A 12,805-nucleotide genomic window follows, 5' to 3' on the forward strand; every position below is an offset into this window, starting at 1 on the left:
GCAGACTCAATGGGCTAAATGGCCTAATTCTGCTCTTATGTCTTATGATCTTATATTTAAAGCGGAGGTTGGTAGATTCTTTATTAGTCAGGATGTCAAAGGTTACAGGGAGAATGGGGTTGAGAGGGATAATAAATTAGCCATAATGGAATGGCAGAGTATTCTGTCTTCATTCTGTTCCTCTGTTGTATGGTCGTCTTATTCTGGCTTCTGCCCTTTCTTTCTAGTCCTGATGAAGTATCTCAGCCTGAAGAGTAAATACTTTGTTCCCTTCCATAGAAGCTACCTGACCTGCTGAGTTCCTCCAGCACTTTGTGTGTATTCCTCTGGATTTCCAGCATTTGCAGAATCTCTTGTATATAGATAGTCTGTCTTTTTTTTTTAGGGCAGAAGAGTCTAGAACTAGTGGGCACAGGTTTAAAGTAACAGGAATTTAAGAGATCTGAAGGATAACTTTTCATCACAGACAGTGGTGATTATCTGCAATGAGCTGCCAGAGGAAGTGGGGTAGATGCAGATAACATTTCTACATTTAAAATATATTTTTACAGGCTCTTTTGTGATTGTATGATTCTAAGTATAACAAACAGGACTGCAGCTGAGCTGGCAGCAGCAGCAGGTGCAGATATATTACAGTTTTATTCCCCTGTAACATAAATTATCTTACATACAACAATAACCCACATCAGCAAATTGTTTTTGCCAAGGTTAAAGAGAAAGGATGACTCCACTTATGAGGCAGAAAGTAATGCTTTTATTTGTGTCTGTCTTTCAGAACAGAAGCATGATGATGCAGTGGTGTTTTTCTACCTGTGGATCACCTTTTTATTGATCAGCTCCTGTTATACTCTTACCTGGGACCTGAAGATGGACTGGGGTCTCTTTGACAAAAATGCTGGTGAAAACACGTTCTTGCGTGAGGAGATTGTCTATCCACAAAAAGTATGTGTTTGCTTTGTGCATGACATAATGTACTAAAGTATTGCTCTGTGTAGTTGTACTGTGACAAGAGCTGATGCCATGACTAAGAAGGAAGAAAAGCATATTAACAGAAATTGATGTTGTCCTCAGGAAATTACCAATCATGTTTAAATTGAGTGAATTCTCATATCCACTGCATAGAACCATAGAACGTTATAGCACAGAAACAGGCCTTTTGGCCCTGATTGGCTGTGCCGAACCATTTTTCTGCCTAATCCCACTGACCTGCACCTGTCCCATATTCCTCCATACGTGTCTCACCCATGTACCTGTTTTTCTTAAATGTTAAAAGTGAGCCCGCATTTACCACTTCATCTGGCAGCTCATTCCACACTCCCACCACTCTCTGTGTGAAGAAGCCCCCATAATTCTCTGTTTCAATAATGATGCTGTAAATTTAAAACTAGTGCCAATCCAAGATCCTGTCCCATACTCCTTGGCAACTTTGTGGCTATCCACGTAATTATGGTACCTACGGGTGGTTGGATAGCTCCAATTTTACCATTGAGAAATAGTAGTAGTAGTGGTACTAGTACCAGGGAGTGTGCTAGATAAGGTCTATTTCACAATACAGTGGTACAATAATTGAAATACTAGAAAAACAGCCAGAGTTTTGAGCTACTAATCCAAACTCAAAATTTCCTGGCAGCTGGGAGTCTAAATTCAAGCAGCTAGATCTGGTGGCATTCCTTACATAAGTAATGACATATATGAAATTACCAGATTGTTATAAAACCTATCTGGTTCACATTTCTTTGTTTAGGATATCTGTCTTCCTTGCCCTGCATGCCTAATATGTGACTTTTAGGGGATAATAGGTAAAATTTCAAGCATCATCCTGTGATTAAATAAGTTAGCAAAGGTTAAGTGCTACCCTCTTTGGATGCAGAAAATGATGTAAACAGAGACATAGGTTGCCTTATAGAAGTGGTGTCCAGACTAGGACCCTAGACCTAAACAACACTACTTCTACTAGCTTGCCTTGTTTAATGTCCTAAAAGGCTGTTTAACTGAGGTTGCTTTATCAATGAATACATCCAAATTACAACACCTGAGTCCACTAGTATCCACTAGTAATTAGTTGAGCTAATTCCATGGAAGTTTTCTGCACAGAAATGGACAGTTTGTCTTAGCAGGTTTGGGTTGATGTTTATCTAAGTCAGGCTGTGAATAAATTGTTGTCTGTATTCCTTTCATTTCACTTCAAAATTACTTCATTTGCTGCAGGAATCCTTTGGGTTGGCCTGAGGTACTAAAGGCCACTTATACAAATGAAGAAATAACTTCTTAAAGCCCCAAAGGAACTTTACCTCTCCTGATTCATGTACCCTTTTATCCTCTTCTCTCTCTGCCTTTCTAACCCATTCCTTCTGAATGTAGCAATGTATTCACTGAGAACTAGCCCCCGATACCATCATCAAACTTATTGACAAGGGAAGAACTTTTCTAGTTTCACAAACTAAGCTCTGGATATGACCCCACTACTGAAAATATGATAGTTATGGGCCTCCTTTCCTCAAGAGATTTTCCCTCCATAGTATCTAGCTTTGTGGTCTCCCAGCCTGCATAGCCCATTTCTACTTTCTACTAAATATCCTTTCGGAAGACATTATGAGTAGACTCACTGTTTCAACTTGCTTATTTTCTCTTTTCTTGACTCCATTCTCTCTGGATTGGTACATTTCCTTCTTGTTTCGTCTGTGACACTTCTGATGTCATCCATTACCCAGCAAACAAAAGGGCCCAGCTGGATGGGGAATTCTGGGATCTAGTTTGAACATTTCTTGCCAAAGATATGGAAACAGATTTGAAGATGGTAGAGAAAAAGCTTGGAATCATACTGTGGTTTAATAATTCACTAAATTGGAGATGAGGGTGAGGGGGAGCGCGGGGAAGCAGAGCTGAAGCCTTTAGTAAAAAATGAGGAAAGAGGTTGACATCCATTTCCTGACCTCATTACATTTTCTTGTTAAAAGACTTCACATACTTTACATCTTGCATTGTGTGCTCCTTTAAGTCTACCAGTGCAGTCTCACTGTCTTTGTTTGAGAAAGTGGCCTACTTTCATTTCCTCCAGCCCCATCTCCTTAGGGGTGTTTACTTATTTTCCGCTTATACCTACCACTGAGAATAAATTCTCTATTTTATCTGACTGGTGGCTTGTCATAATTTCTGGAGAGATGGTCTTATTAAATGCCTGGAGATGTGTTTTTTTTTCTATGCTAAAGGCATAATTACAAATTGACATCAGTTATTTGAGAAGTATTTTCAAAGAAGAGTGCTGTCAGCCAATTCAAGACCATGGAAGAAAAAAAGAGAAAGTTGTTTATTTTATCCTGCAGTTGTACTCTTGTGTGCTGTAAATGTACTGAAGCATTAATTTTTTGCTTTTATTTACAGATTTATTACTACTGTGCCATAGTGGAGGATGTCATCCTACGATTTGCGTGGACAGTGCAGATTTCAGTCACCTCAATGAGTGCTTTTGCTTCAGTGGGTGACATAATTGCCACAGTGTTGGCTCCACTGGAGGTTTTCCGGTAACATCATTCATAGTTATACTGTGATGAATAAAATTTTATGGATTGAGAGTTGTAAGGACCAGTAAGAGTTACATTAAAACCTGGTGAAGAGCATGTCAGCCTAGAAACAGATATTTTGTGTGGAATGAAAGGAATGTATATTCTTTTCTAATTGGTCCAAAATACAATGTCAAGAGTGAGAATAGAGAGGAGGAAAGTTAAGCAGTATCCTACAGAAAGAATCTATAAAAATGAGAAGATTTGGAAGCACCAAGGGAGTGAGAGCCTGAGGTGACTTAGCCTCATCACATTTGTATAAATAAGTGATTTGGAGTATATACCAGTTGTTATGGAAAGATTCAATCTCATGTTTATGGATCAGTGATCTAGAACACCAGGAATCAATCCATACTTGTAATTTAGCCATCTGTAGCCAAGCACAATTATCTCAGCTTTGGAGAAGAAAATGTCTATCCATGAGACAATTTTTGATCAAACTCGTGAAGTGCACTCAGGATTTGTCAAAAGTACTTGTGATCATCACATGTAGAAATTTTTCTGATCAAATCCCTGGAAAGCCATGTGGGAAATGAGGTGACAAGATTACTGAAGTCACAGAGCTTCAACACTTTTGCACAATAGATTGGAAGAGGGTGGTATTTTAATCTCACAAAATAATAGTGAAGTATTTTTTTAACAAAACAATAATTAACTTCCAATTTAGTCTCCCAAAAATTTATCACTACCTTCATTCATAATAAGTAAAAAAGATCCTGAGATTGTGCTATGAATGAGGATTTCAATTGAAAAGTTCTCAAATGTCTATTACAGTGATGTGGTTCACAGGTAGATCGTGTACTTGTTTATTTAGAATAGCAGAGTGTCAGTACAGATGTTTACCACAAGTAAGAGTGGGAATGAATACCTAAACAAAAAAAATCAATTGCTCGTTTGTCATGTCTTGTGTATTCATTGAAGAATGCGTTGTTAATATTGAGTTGTTTTTTTGCTGCAGCCGGTTTGTGTGGAATTTCTTCCGTCTGGAAAATGAACATCTTAACAACTGTGGTGAATTTCGTGCCGTGCGTGATATCTCAGTGGCACCTCTTAACGCTGATGACCAGACTCTTTTGGAGCAGATGATGGACCTTGAGGATGGAGTGCGGAATCGTCAAAAAACCAAATTGTGGAAGCGTACTTACAGCATCTCTCTGCGTAAATCACTGTACGTATTGAGTGAAGAGACTTGTTTGTAACTACAGTAATAGAGTCTTGTTTATTCAGAGTGGCAGAACATTATTCTAAAAGTGTTGTCCAGTGAAAGACTGGTGTTTACCACAGCTGAAACATTTGTCTATTATGGAAAGAAAGAAGTAGCACTACAATAGAACATAGCTACCTGTATTTCCCATCTTTAACAACCAAAACCAAAGTGCTTCACGGCCAATTGTATTTTCTCCAAAATGTGGTTATGTAATTCTTCTAACCCAGAGCATGGTCCACCAGCACAAATGTGGTAATAGGTAGGTCAGGATACATGGGAAAACTAAATTAAAAGTATACCCATGGCTCACTTTCATATCTAATGTCTTTTAAGAAACTTTCTTCTTCATGTTACTATCTCTGATAATGATAATAGACTGCTTTCATTTTCATGTTGTTTCAAAGGGAATGTAAACATAGAGGCAGAGGCAAAACAAGAAATTGGTATGCTATTAACGTAACTTTTCTTTCGCCCCTTTTGGTTGAGCTGGAATGTGGTGGGGTTGTACCAGCTAATGATGAAAAGAAGACAAAAAAAAAGCTTGAGTACTCAGCTTCTTTGTAGCTCTCTTAGCTCACCCAAAACTCCACAGATAACACTTGTATAAAGAATGGATTTCATCCACATCTGCAGGTCCTACTGTCCTATCACTTGTCATTCCAAGCTACACTGCTCTCAGGCCCTCAGCAATTAGACGTACTCTCACAGCTTCCTGTAACCATCCATGTATTTGCTCAGGCTCTATATTATTCCTGTACAATTAATTATTGTTTTCTCACTCAAAATGTTTTTCTTTGTTAGATCACCTTCTGAAAGTTTCCTGTAAAACTTCTTTGTCTTTATGAAACTTCAGTTCCCCGCAAAATATGACTATGGTCTCTCACCATAAGTTTCTTGAGGCCTCAGTATTAGACATTATATTTCAAAATATTTTTTTACCCGTGGTGTACAGTGGGAGGACTTGAGGACAGAAGGGGCAAATCCTTTTCATCTTTCAGAGAGATAGGGGAACGTAATATGAGTGTATAACCTTGCATCAAAAGCTTATTTGATCCACTCAAAGTGCCATTGTCAAATGAAAGTTTGAGTTTATTTCATAGTGAAAATAATGAAGTATTTTTTTCATTTATTCCTTAAAACCAAAGCTTAACTAGTAAAGGATTCTTTTATTAAAATTGCAAAATTCTATTAAAATTACAAAATACACTCCCCAAGGTAAAAAGGGTTTATTATTGGAAGACATAGATAAGTCTCGGTAAGCAGACAAGAATCATACTTTTGTGCTGGCCAGTAATTCTTATTCTATAGTTTGTGTGTATGCAGATAGCAAGAGAGATCACTACCAGCAGGATTGTTTACAGTAAATAGATACACTAACTGTTAAAATCTACTCTCGGTTTGTACTCTGCACTGTTTCCTTTCAGATGTGTTTTCCATAGAATTCCTTTTGTAACAGCTCAGCTTAGTTAGGAATATCACGCAAGGAGCTGTGATCTTCAGGAGATGAAGGGATGGAGATTGTGACTTTGATAGATGTAGTCAAATAAAATTGCCTTAGTGAATAACTGTGGTGTATACTTGTACAAAAGTCACAATCGAGTGATGGTGGTAATAAGTTAATCAATATTTAAGGAGGTGGATGGGTTGCTTATCAATTAGACTGCTGTGGCCCAGGTAGTACCTTTGGTGGTGTTGTTGCTATACTCACCTGGCAGGTGAAGTGTATTCGATCACACTTCTGACTTGTTCTGTTGGGGATGATAGAAAAACTCTTCCGTATCAGAATAGTAGTCACTTGGAACTGACACTCAGCAGCTGATTTGAATGAGTACCTGCAGCATTTGAGACTTTATTAAGTTGAAATCCAGACTGTTGCTACTATAGCTTTTGAATGTCTGGGATAGATACATCAATGCTTTCTCATCAAAAATGGTCAGTGACCTGATGAAAGTCACCGTCTTAACTTCACCACACTCTGTTCCAATTCCAACCTCACTCCTTCTGAATGCTCTGCTCTCCGCTCCTTCTGCACCAATCCCAATCTCACTATAAAACCTGCTGATAAGGGGGGAGATGTTGCTGTCTGGTGTACTGACCTCTACCTGACCAAGGCACAGCGACAACTCTCTGATACCTCCTCTTATTTACTCCTTGATCATGATGCCACTAAGGAGCACCAGGCCATTGTCTCCTATACCATCACCAACCTTATTAGCTCTGGGGATCTCCCATCCACTGCCACAAACCTCATTGTTCCCACACCCCGCACTTCCCATTTCTACCTCCTACCCAAGATCCACAAGCCTGCCTGTCCAGGTAGACGTATTGTCTCAGCTTGCTCCTGCCCCACTGAACTCATTTCTGCATACCTCGACACTGTCTTATCCCCCCCCCCCCTTGTTCAATCTCTTCCCACCTATGTTTGTGACACTTCTCATGCTTTGAATTTTTTCAATGATTTTAAGTTCCCTGGCCACCTCCGTCTTATTTTCACCATGGATGTCCAGTCCCTATATACCTCCATCCCCCACCGAGATGGTCTCGAAGCTCTTCGGGTTTTTTTTGGATTCCAGACCTAACCAAATCCCCTCTACCACCACTCTCCTCCGTCTAGCAGAATTAGTTCTTACTCTCAATAATTTCTCCTTTGGCTGCTCCCACTTCTTCCAAACCAAGGGTGTAGCCATGGGCACCCGTATGGGTTCCAGTTATGCCTGCCTTTTTGTTGGCTTTGTGGAACAGTCCATGTTCCAAGGCTATACCGGTATCCATCTCCCTCTTTTCCTTTGCTACATCGACGACTGCATTGGCACTGCCTCTTGCACGCCTGCTGAGCTCGTCGACTTCATTAACTTTGCCTCCAACTTTCACCTCAAATTTACCTGGTCCATTTCCGACACCTCCCTCCCCTTTCTTGATCTTTCTGTCTCCATCTCTGGAGACGGCCTATCTACTGATATCTACTATAAGCCTACAGACTCACAGCTACCTGGACTATTCCTCTTCCCACCCTGTCGCTTGCAAAAAGGCTAGCCCCTTCCCACAATTCCTCCATCTCCGCCGCATCTGCTCTCAGGATGAGGCTTTGCTTTCCAGGACGAAGGAGATGTCTTCCTTTTTTAAACAAAGGGGCTTCCCTTCGTCCACCATCAACTCTGCTCTCAAACGCATCTCTCCCATTTCCCGCACATCTGCCCTCACCCCATCCACTCGCCACCCCACTCGGGATAGGGTTCCCCTTGTCCTTACCTACCACCCCACCAGCCTCCAGATCCAACATATAATTCTCCGTAACTTCCGCCACCTCCAACGGGATCCCACTACCAAACACATTTTTCCCTCCCCCCCCCCCTTCTGCTTTTCACAGGGATCGCTCCGTATGCGACTCCCTTGTCCACTCGTCCCTCCCATCCCTTCCCACCGATCTCCCTCCTGGCACTTATCCTTGTAAACAGAACAAGTGCTACACCTGCCCTTACACTTCCTCCCTCACCACCATTCAGGGCCCCATACAGTCCTTCCAGGTGAGGCGACACTTCACCTGTGAGTCGGTTGGTGTGGTATACTGCTCCCGGTGTGGCCTTTTATATATTGGTGAGACCCGACGCAGACTGGGAGACCATTTCGCGCCACACATTTTAATTCAACGTCCCTTTTAATTCCCATTCTGATATGTCTATCCAAGGCGTCCTCTATTGTCAAAATGAATCCAAACTCAAGTTGGAGGAACAACACCTTATATACCAGCTGGGTAGCCTCCAACCTGATGGCATGAACATTGACTTCTCTAACTTCCGTTAATGCCCCTCCTCCCCTTCTTACCCCATCCCTGACATATTTAGTTGTTTGCCTGTTCTCCATCTCCCTCTGGTGCTCGTTCCCCCCCCCCCCCACTTTCTTTCTCCTGAGGCCTCCCGTCCCATGATCCTTTCCCTTCTCCAGCTCTATATCACTTTCGCCAATCACCTTTCCAGCTCTTAGCTTCATCCCACCCCCCTCCGGTCTTCTCCTGTCATTTCGCATTTCCCCCTCCCCCCACTACTTTCAAATCTCTTACTATCTTTCCTTTCGGTTAGTCCTGACGAAGGGTCTCGGCCAGAAACGTCGACAGCACTTCTCCCTATAGATGCTGCCTAGCCTGCTGTGTTCTACCAGCATTTTGTGTGTGTTGTTACCTGATGAAAGTGTTACGTTTGCAGAAAGTAGAGTACTCTTCCCTAGTTTCACAGTAGCAGTGTGGGTCACTGCTATCCTTCCATCCCAGTCCTTCACATGTTTAAACATATGATGTACCACAACCATGAGGAGAATTCTCAGCTTCTGTCTTTGACCTCCCCATTTGCCTACAAATGCAACAATCTGTCAATGTTTAAGCACTGTAAGCTTTGTCATTTCACTCATACCCTGACTAGTTTCTCTCTCAGATTTAAACATTGTGGTTTACCCTGGCTTGTACACAATCCTCTGTAGATCTATATCCTTAATGATTTTGCACAAGCAGCTCAACAAGCTCAGTGAAAGCTGATGAAATTTAGTCACAAGCCATGAGTGAGTGCAAATGAATACACTGCAATATTTATACATACCTTTCTAGTGCAGCAACCTAAAAGAAATATGTTAGAAATATGGCTAACAAAAGAAGGTAAGAATAATGCTGAATTTCGAAAGGAGTCTTATGCTGTTGCTAGCGAAACTGCTAACTCTGAGGAATGGAAGAAGTTTAGACTTCAGCAAAAGTGATGAAACAGACTAGAAAAGCAAAAGTCAAATACAACTGTAAATTTGAACTGTAAAGTTATAATGAAGAGAAGAAAATTGTAGTGTCCTTAAAGCAGTAACAGGGAAATGTATAATAAGGAAGAGAAGAACCAGTTAATAAATACTTTGATTGTGCCTTCTGCCCTCTCAGAGAACAGAAATAACTTCCCAGAAATGATTGGAAGCCAAAAATCATTTAGAAAGGAGTAAAACTGGTATTTTTAAAACTGCTAGAGAAATTAATAGGATTAAATGGTGATAAATCCCCAGGACCTGATAAAATGTATCTCAGAATACTGAAAGAGCTAGTATATGCATTGGTTGACATCTCCCAAATTTTCATTGATTGTGCATGGCTCCTGCAAATTAGTGTGTGGCAAATGTAGCCACTCTATTTAAAAAGGAGGGAACGGGAAACTGCATTTTGGTTAGCCAAACATCAAAAATAAGGAAAATACTGAAATCTACAAGCAAGGATGTGATAACACTTAGAAAATATTAATGGAATTAGACAAAGTAAAAAACATCGTGGTGCTCAGACGCAGCAGTGTAGTCTCACTCTTGTTCTCCTGACTTGGTTTATCTACTGATTAAGTGCTGACTGTTCTACTTACTGAGAGTTCTCTGTTATGATCCTGATCCCAGCAACTTGATGTGTTGAGTAGCATGATTATCAAACAAGAAACAGCCTATCTTGACACTTTTCATATAAAGCTGGGGAGTACAATCAGACTACTTGAAGAGGTCTCTGCACTTTTACCATCATCTGCAGCACCAGAGCATGTAACACAGTTAATAGTTGCTAAACTACCATCAAAAATGCCAACCGTTCCATCTCTAGACTGTATTTCAGGAAATCTGATCATCTAGCTGTCCTCCTCCTACCTGCATACAGGCAGAGGGTAAAGAGCAAGACATCAGAGAAGTAGTCGTGAAAGACAAAGGTAAAATGATGGGATTGTTTGAGTCATTGGACTGGGACGTGTTGAAGGATTCATCAGAAGACCTGAATGAACACAGACGTTATAAAGACACTTGAATCCTCACAAAATCGTTCAAGGTCTTCCCCATCCAGAAACACTGGATGAGACAAGAGAATCCACATCCTGCTATAGCTGGGTCGATGGTGTTCAGGACTGGCAATCCAGGAAAGTACAAGAAATCCAGGTGTAATCTCAGAAAGCTATCTCACATGTGGTGGCAATTCCAGACCAAAATTAAATCATAAAAGGATGCTCAATAATAAGTCAACGGCAGATGACTCAATCGCTGTCCATGTGGCTTTAGACCACCTGGACAAGACAACCACCTATGTCAGGATGCTATTCATCGACTATAACTCAGCATTCAATACCATCGTTCCCACAATCCTAATTGAAAAGATGAACAACCTGGGCCTCTGTACCTCCCTCTGCAATTGGATCCTCGACTTCCTAACCAGAAGACCTGTGGCTTAGAAGGGTAGGGTAAGTAAGAGAAAGGCAGTAGTGATAGGGGACTCTATAGTTAGGAGGTCAGACAGGTCTGTGAATGCATGAAAGAAACTCGGATGGTAGTTTGCCTTCCAGGTGCCAGTGGGAGGGAGAACAGCCAGAGGTGGTGGTACATATTGGTACCAATGACATAGGAAGGAAAAGGGGAGAGGTCCTGAAAACAGACTACAGGGAGTTAGGAAGGAAGTTGAGAAGCAGGACTGGGATTACTGTCTGTGCCACGTGACACAGTATAGGACTAGAATGAGGTGGAGGATAAATATGTGGCTGAGGGATTGGAGCAGGGGCAGGGATTCAGATTCCTTGATCACTGGGACCTCCTTTGGGGCAGGTGTGACCTGTACAAAAAGGACGGATTGCAGTTGAATCCCAGGGGGACCAATATCCTGGCGGTGAAGTTTGCTAAGGCTACTGGGGAGAGTTTAAACTAGAGTTGTTGGGGGGTGGGATCCAAACTGAAGAGACTGGGGAAGAGGTGGTTGGTTCACAAATAGAGAAAGCTTGGAGACAGTGCATGAGAGAGGATAGGCAGGTGATAGAGAAGGGATGCGCTCAGACCGACAAGTACAATGCAAGGAGTGTTGTGAACAAAGCAGATGAGCTTAGAGTGTGGATCAGTACTTGGAGCTATGATGTGGTGGCCATTACAGAGGCTTGGATGGCTCAGGGACAGGAATGATTACTTCAAGTGCCGGGTTTTAGATGTTTCAGAAAGAACAGGGAGGGAGGCAAAAGAGGTGTGGCACTGTTGATCAGAGATAGTGTCATGGGTGCAGAAAAGCTGGACGTTACTGGGTGTTTTTTATAGGCCACCCAATAGTAGCAGGGATATTGAGGAGCAGATGGGGAAACAGATCCTGGAAAGGTATAATAATAACAGAGTTGTCATGATGGGAGATTTTAATTTCCCAAATATCGATTGGTATCTCCCTAGAGTAAGTGGTTTAGATGGGGTGGAGTTTGTTAGGTGTTCAGGAAGGTCTCTTGACACAATATGTAGATAAGCCTACAAGAGGAGAGACTATAATTGATTTGTTATTGGGAAACGAACCTGGTCAGGTGACAGCTCTCTTAGTGGGAGAGTGTTTTGCAGATAGTGATCATAATTCTATCTCCTTTACAAAAGCATTAGAGAGAGATAGGAACAGACAAGTTAGAAAAGCGTTTAATTGGAGTAAGGGAAATTATGAGGCTATCATGCAGGATCTTGGAAGCTTAAATTGGGAAAGGATGTTCTCAGGGAAAAGTACAGAAGAAATGTGGCAAATGTTTAGGGGTTATTTGTGTGGAGTTCTGCATAGGTACGTTCCAGTGAGACAGGGAGGTTATGGTAGAGTACAGGAACTGTGGTGTACAAAGGCTATAATAAATCTAGTCAAGAAGAAAAGAAAAGCTTATAAAAGGTTCAGAGAGCTAGGTAATGTTAGAGATCTAGAAGATAATAAGTTTAACAGGAAGGAGCTTAAGAAGGAAATTAGGAGAGCCAGAAGGGGCCATGAGAAGGTCTTGGTGGGCAGAATTAAGGAAAACCTCAAGGCATTTTACAAGTATGTGAAGAGTAAGAGGATAAGACGTGAAAGAATAGGACCTATCAAGTGTGACAGTGGGAAAGTGTGTATGGAATTGAAGGAAATAGTGGAGGTACTTAATGAATACTTTAGTATTCACTATGGAAAAGGATCTTGGTGATTGTAGTGATGACTTGCAGCAGACTGAAAAGCTTCAGCATGTAGATATTAAGAAAGAGGATGTGCTGGAGCTTTTGGAAAGCATCAAGTTGGATAAGT

At 41.3% G+C, this 12,805-nt stretch overlaps 1 protein-coding gene across 2 annotated transcripts in view; it reads left to right on the forward strand.

Annotated features, from left to right (window-relative positions):
* LOC132402201 (xenotropic and polytropic retrovirus receptor 1 homolog) overlaps window positions 1-12,805 on the forward strand; it is a 444,705-nt gene that overhangs the window by 418,346 nt on the left and 13,554 nt on the right. For both annotated transcript variants that reach the window (XM_059984917.1, XM_059984919.1), the window contains 3 exons: window positions 776-942; window positions 3,382-3,521; window positions 4,519-4,728. In XM_059984917.1, the coding sequence (XP_059840900.1) occupies window positions 776-942; window positions 3,382-3,521; window positions 4,519-4,728 (517 nt within the window). The remainder of the gene's footprint in view (window positions 1-775; window positions 943-3,381; window positions 3,522-4,518; window positions 4,729-12,805) is intronic.

Source organism: Hypanus sabinus, chromosome 11, assembly GCF_030144855.1.
Source record: "Hypanus sabinus isolate sHypSab1 chromosome 11, sHypSab1.hap1, whole genome shotgun sequence".
Lineage (NCBI taxonomy): Eukaryota > Metazoa > Chordata > Chondrichthyes > Myliobatiformes > Dasyatidae > Hypanus > Hypanus sabinus.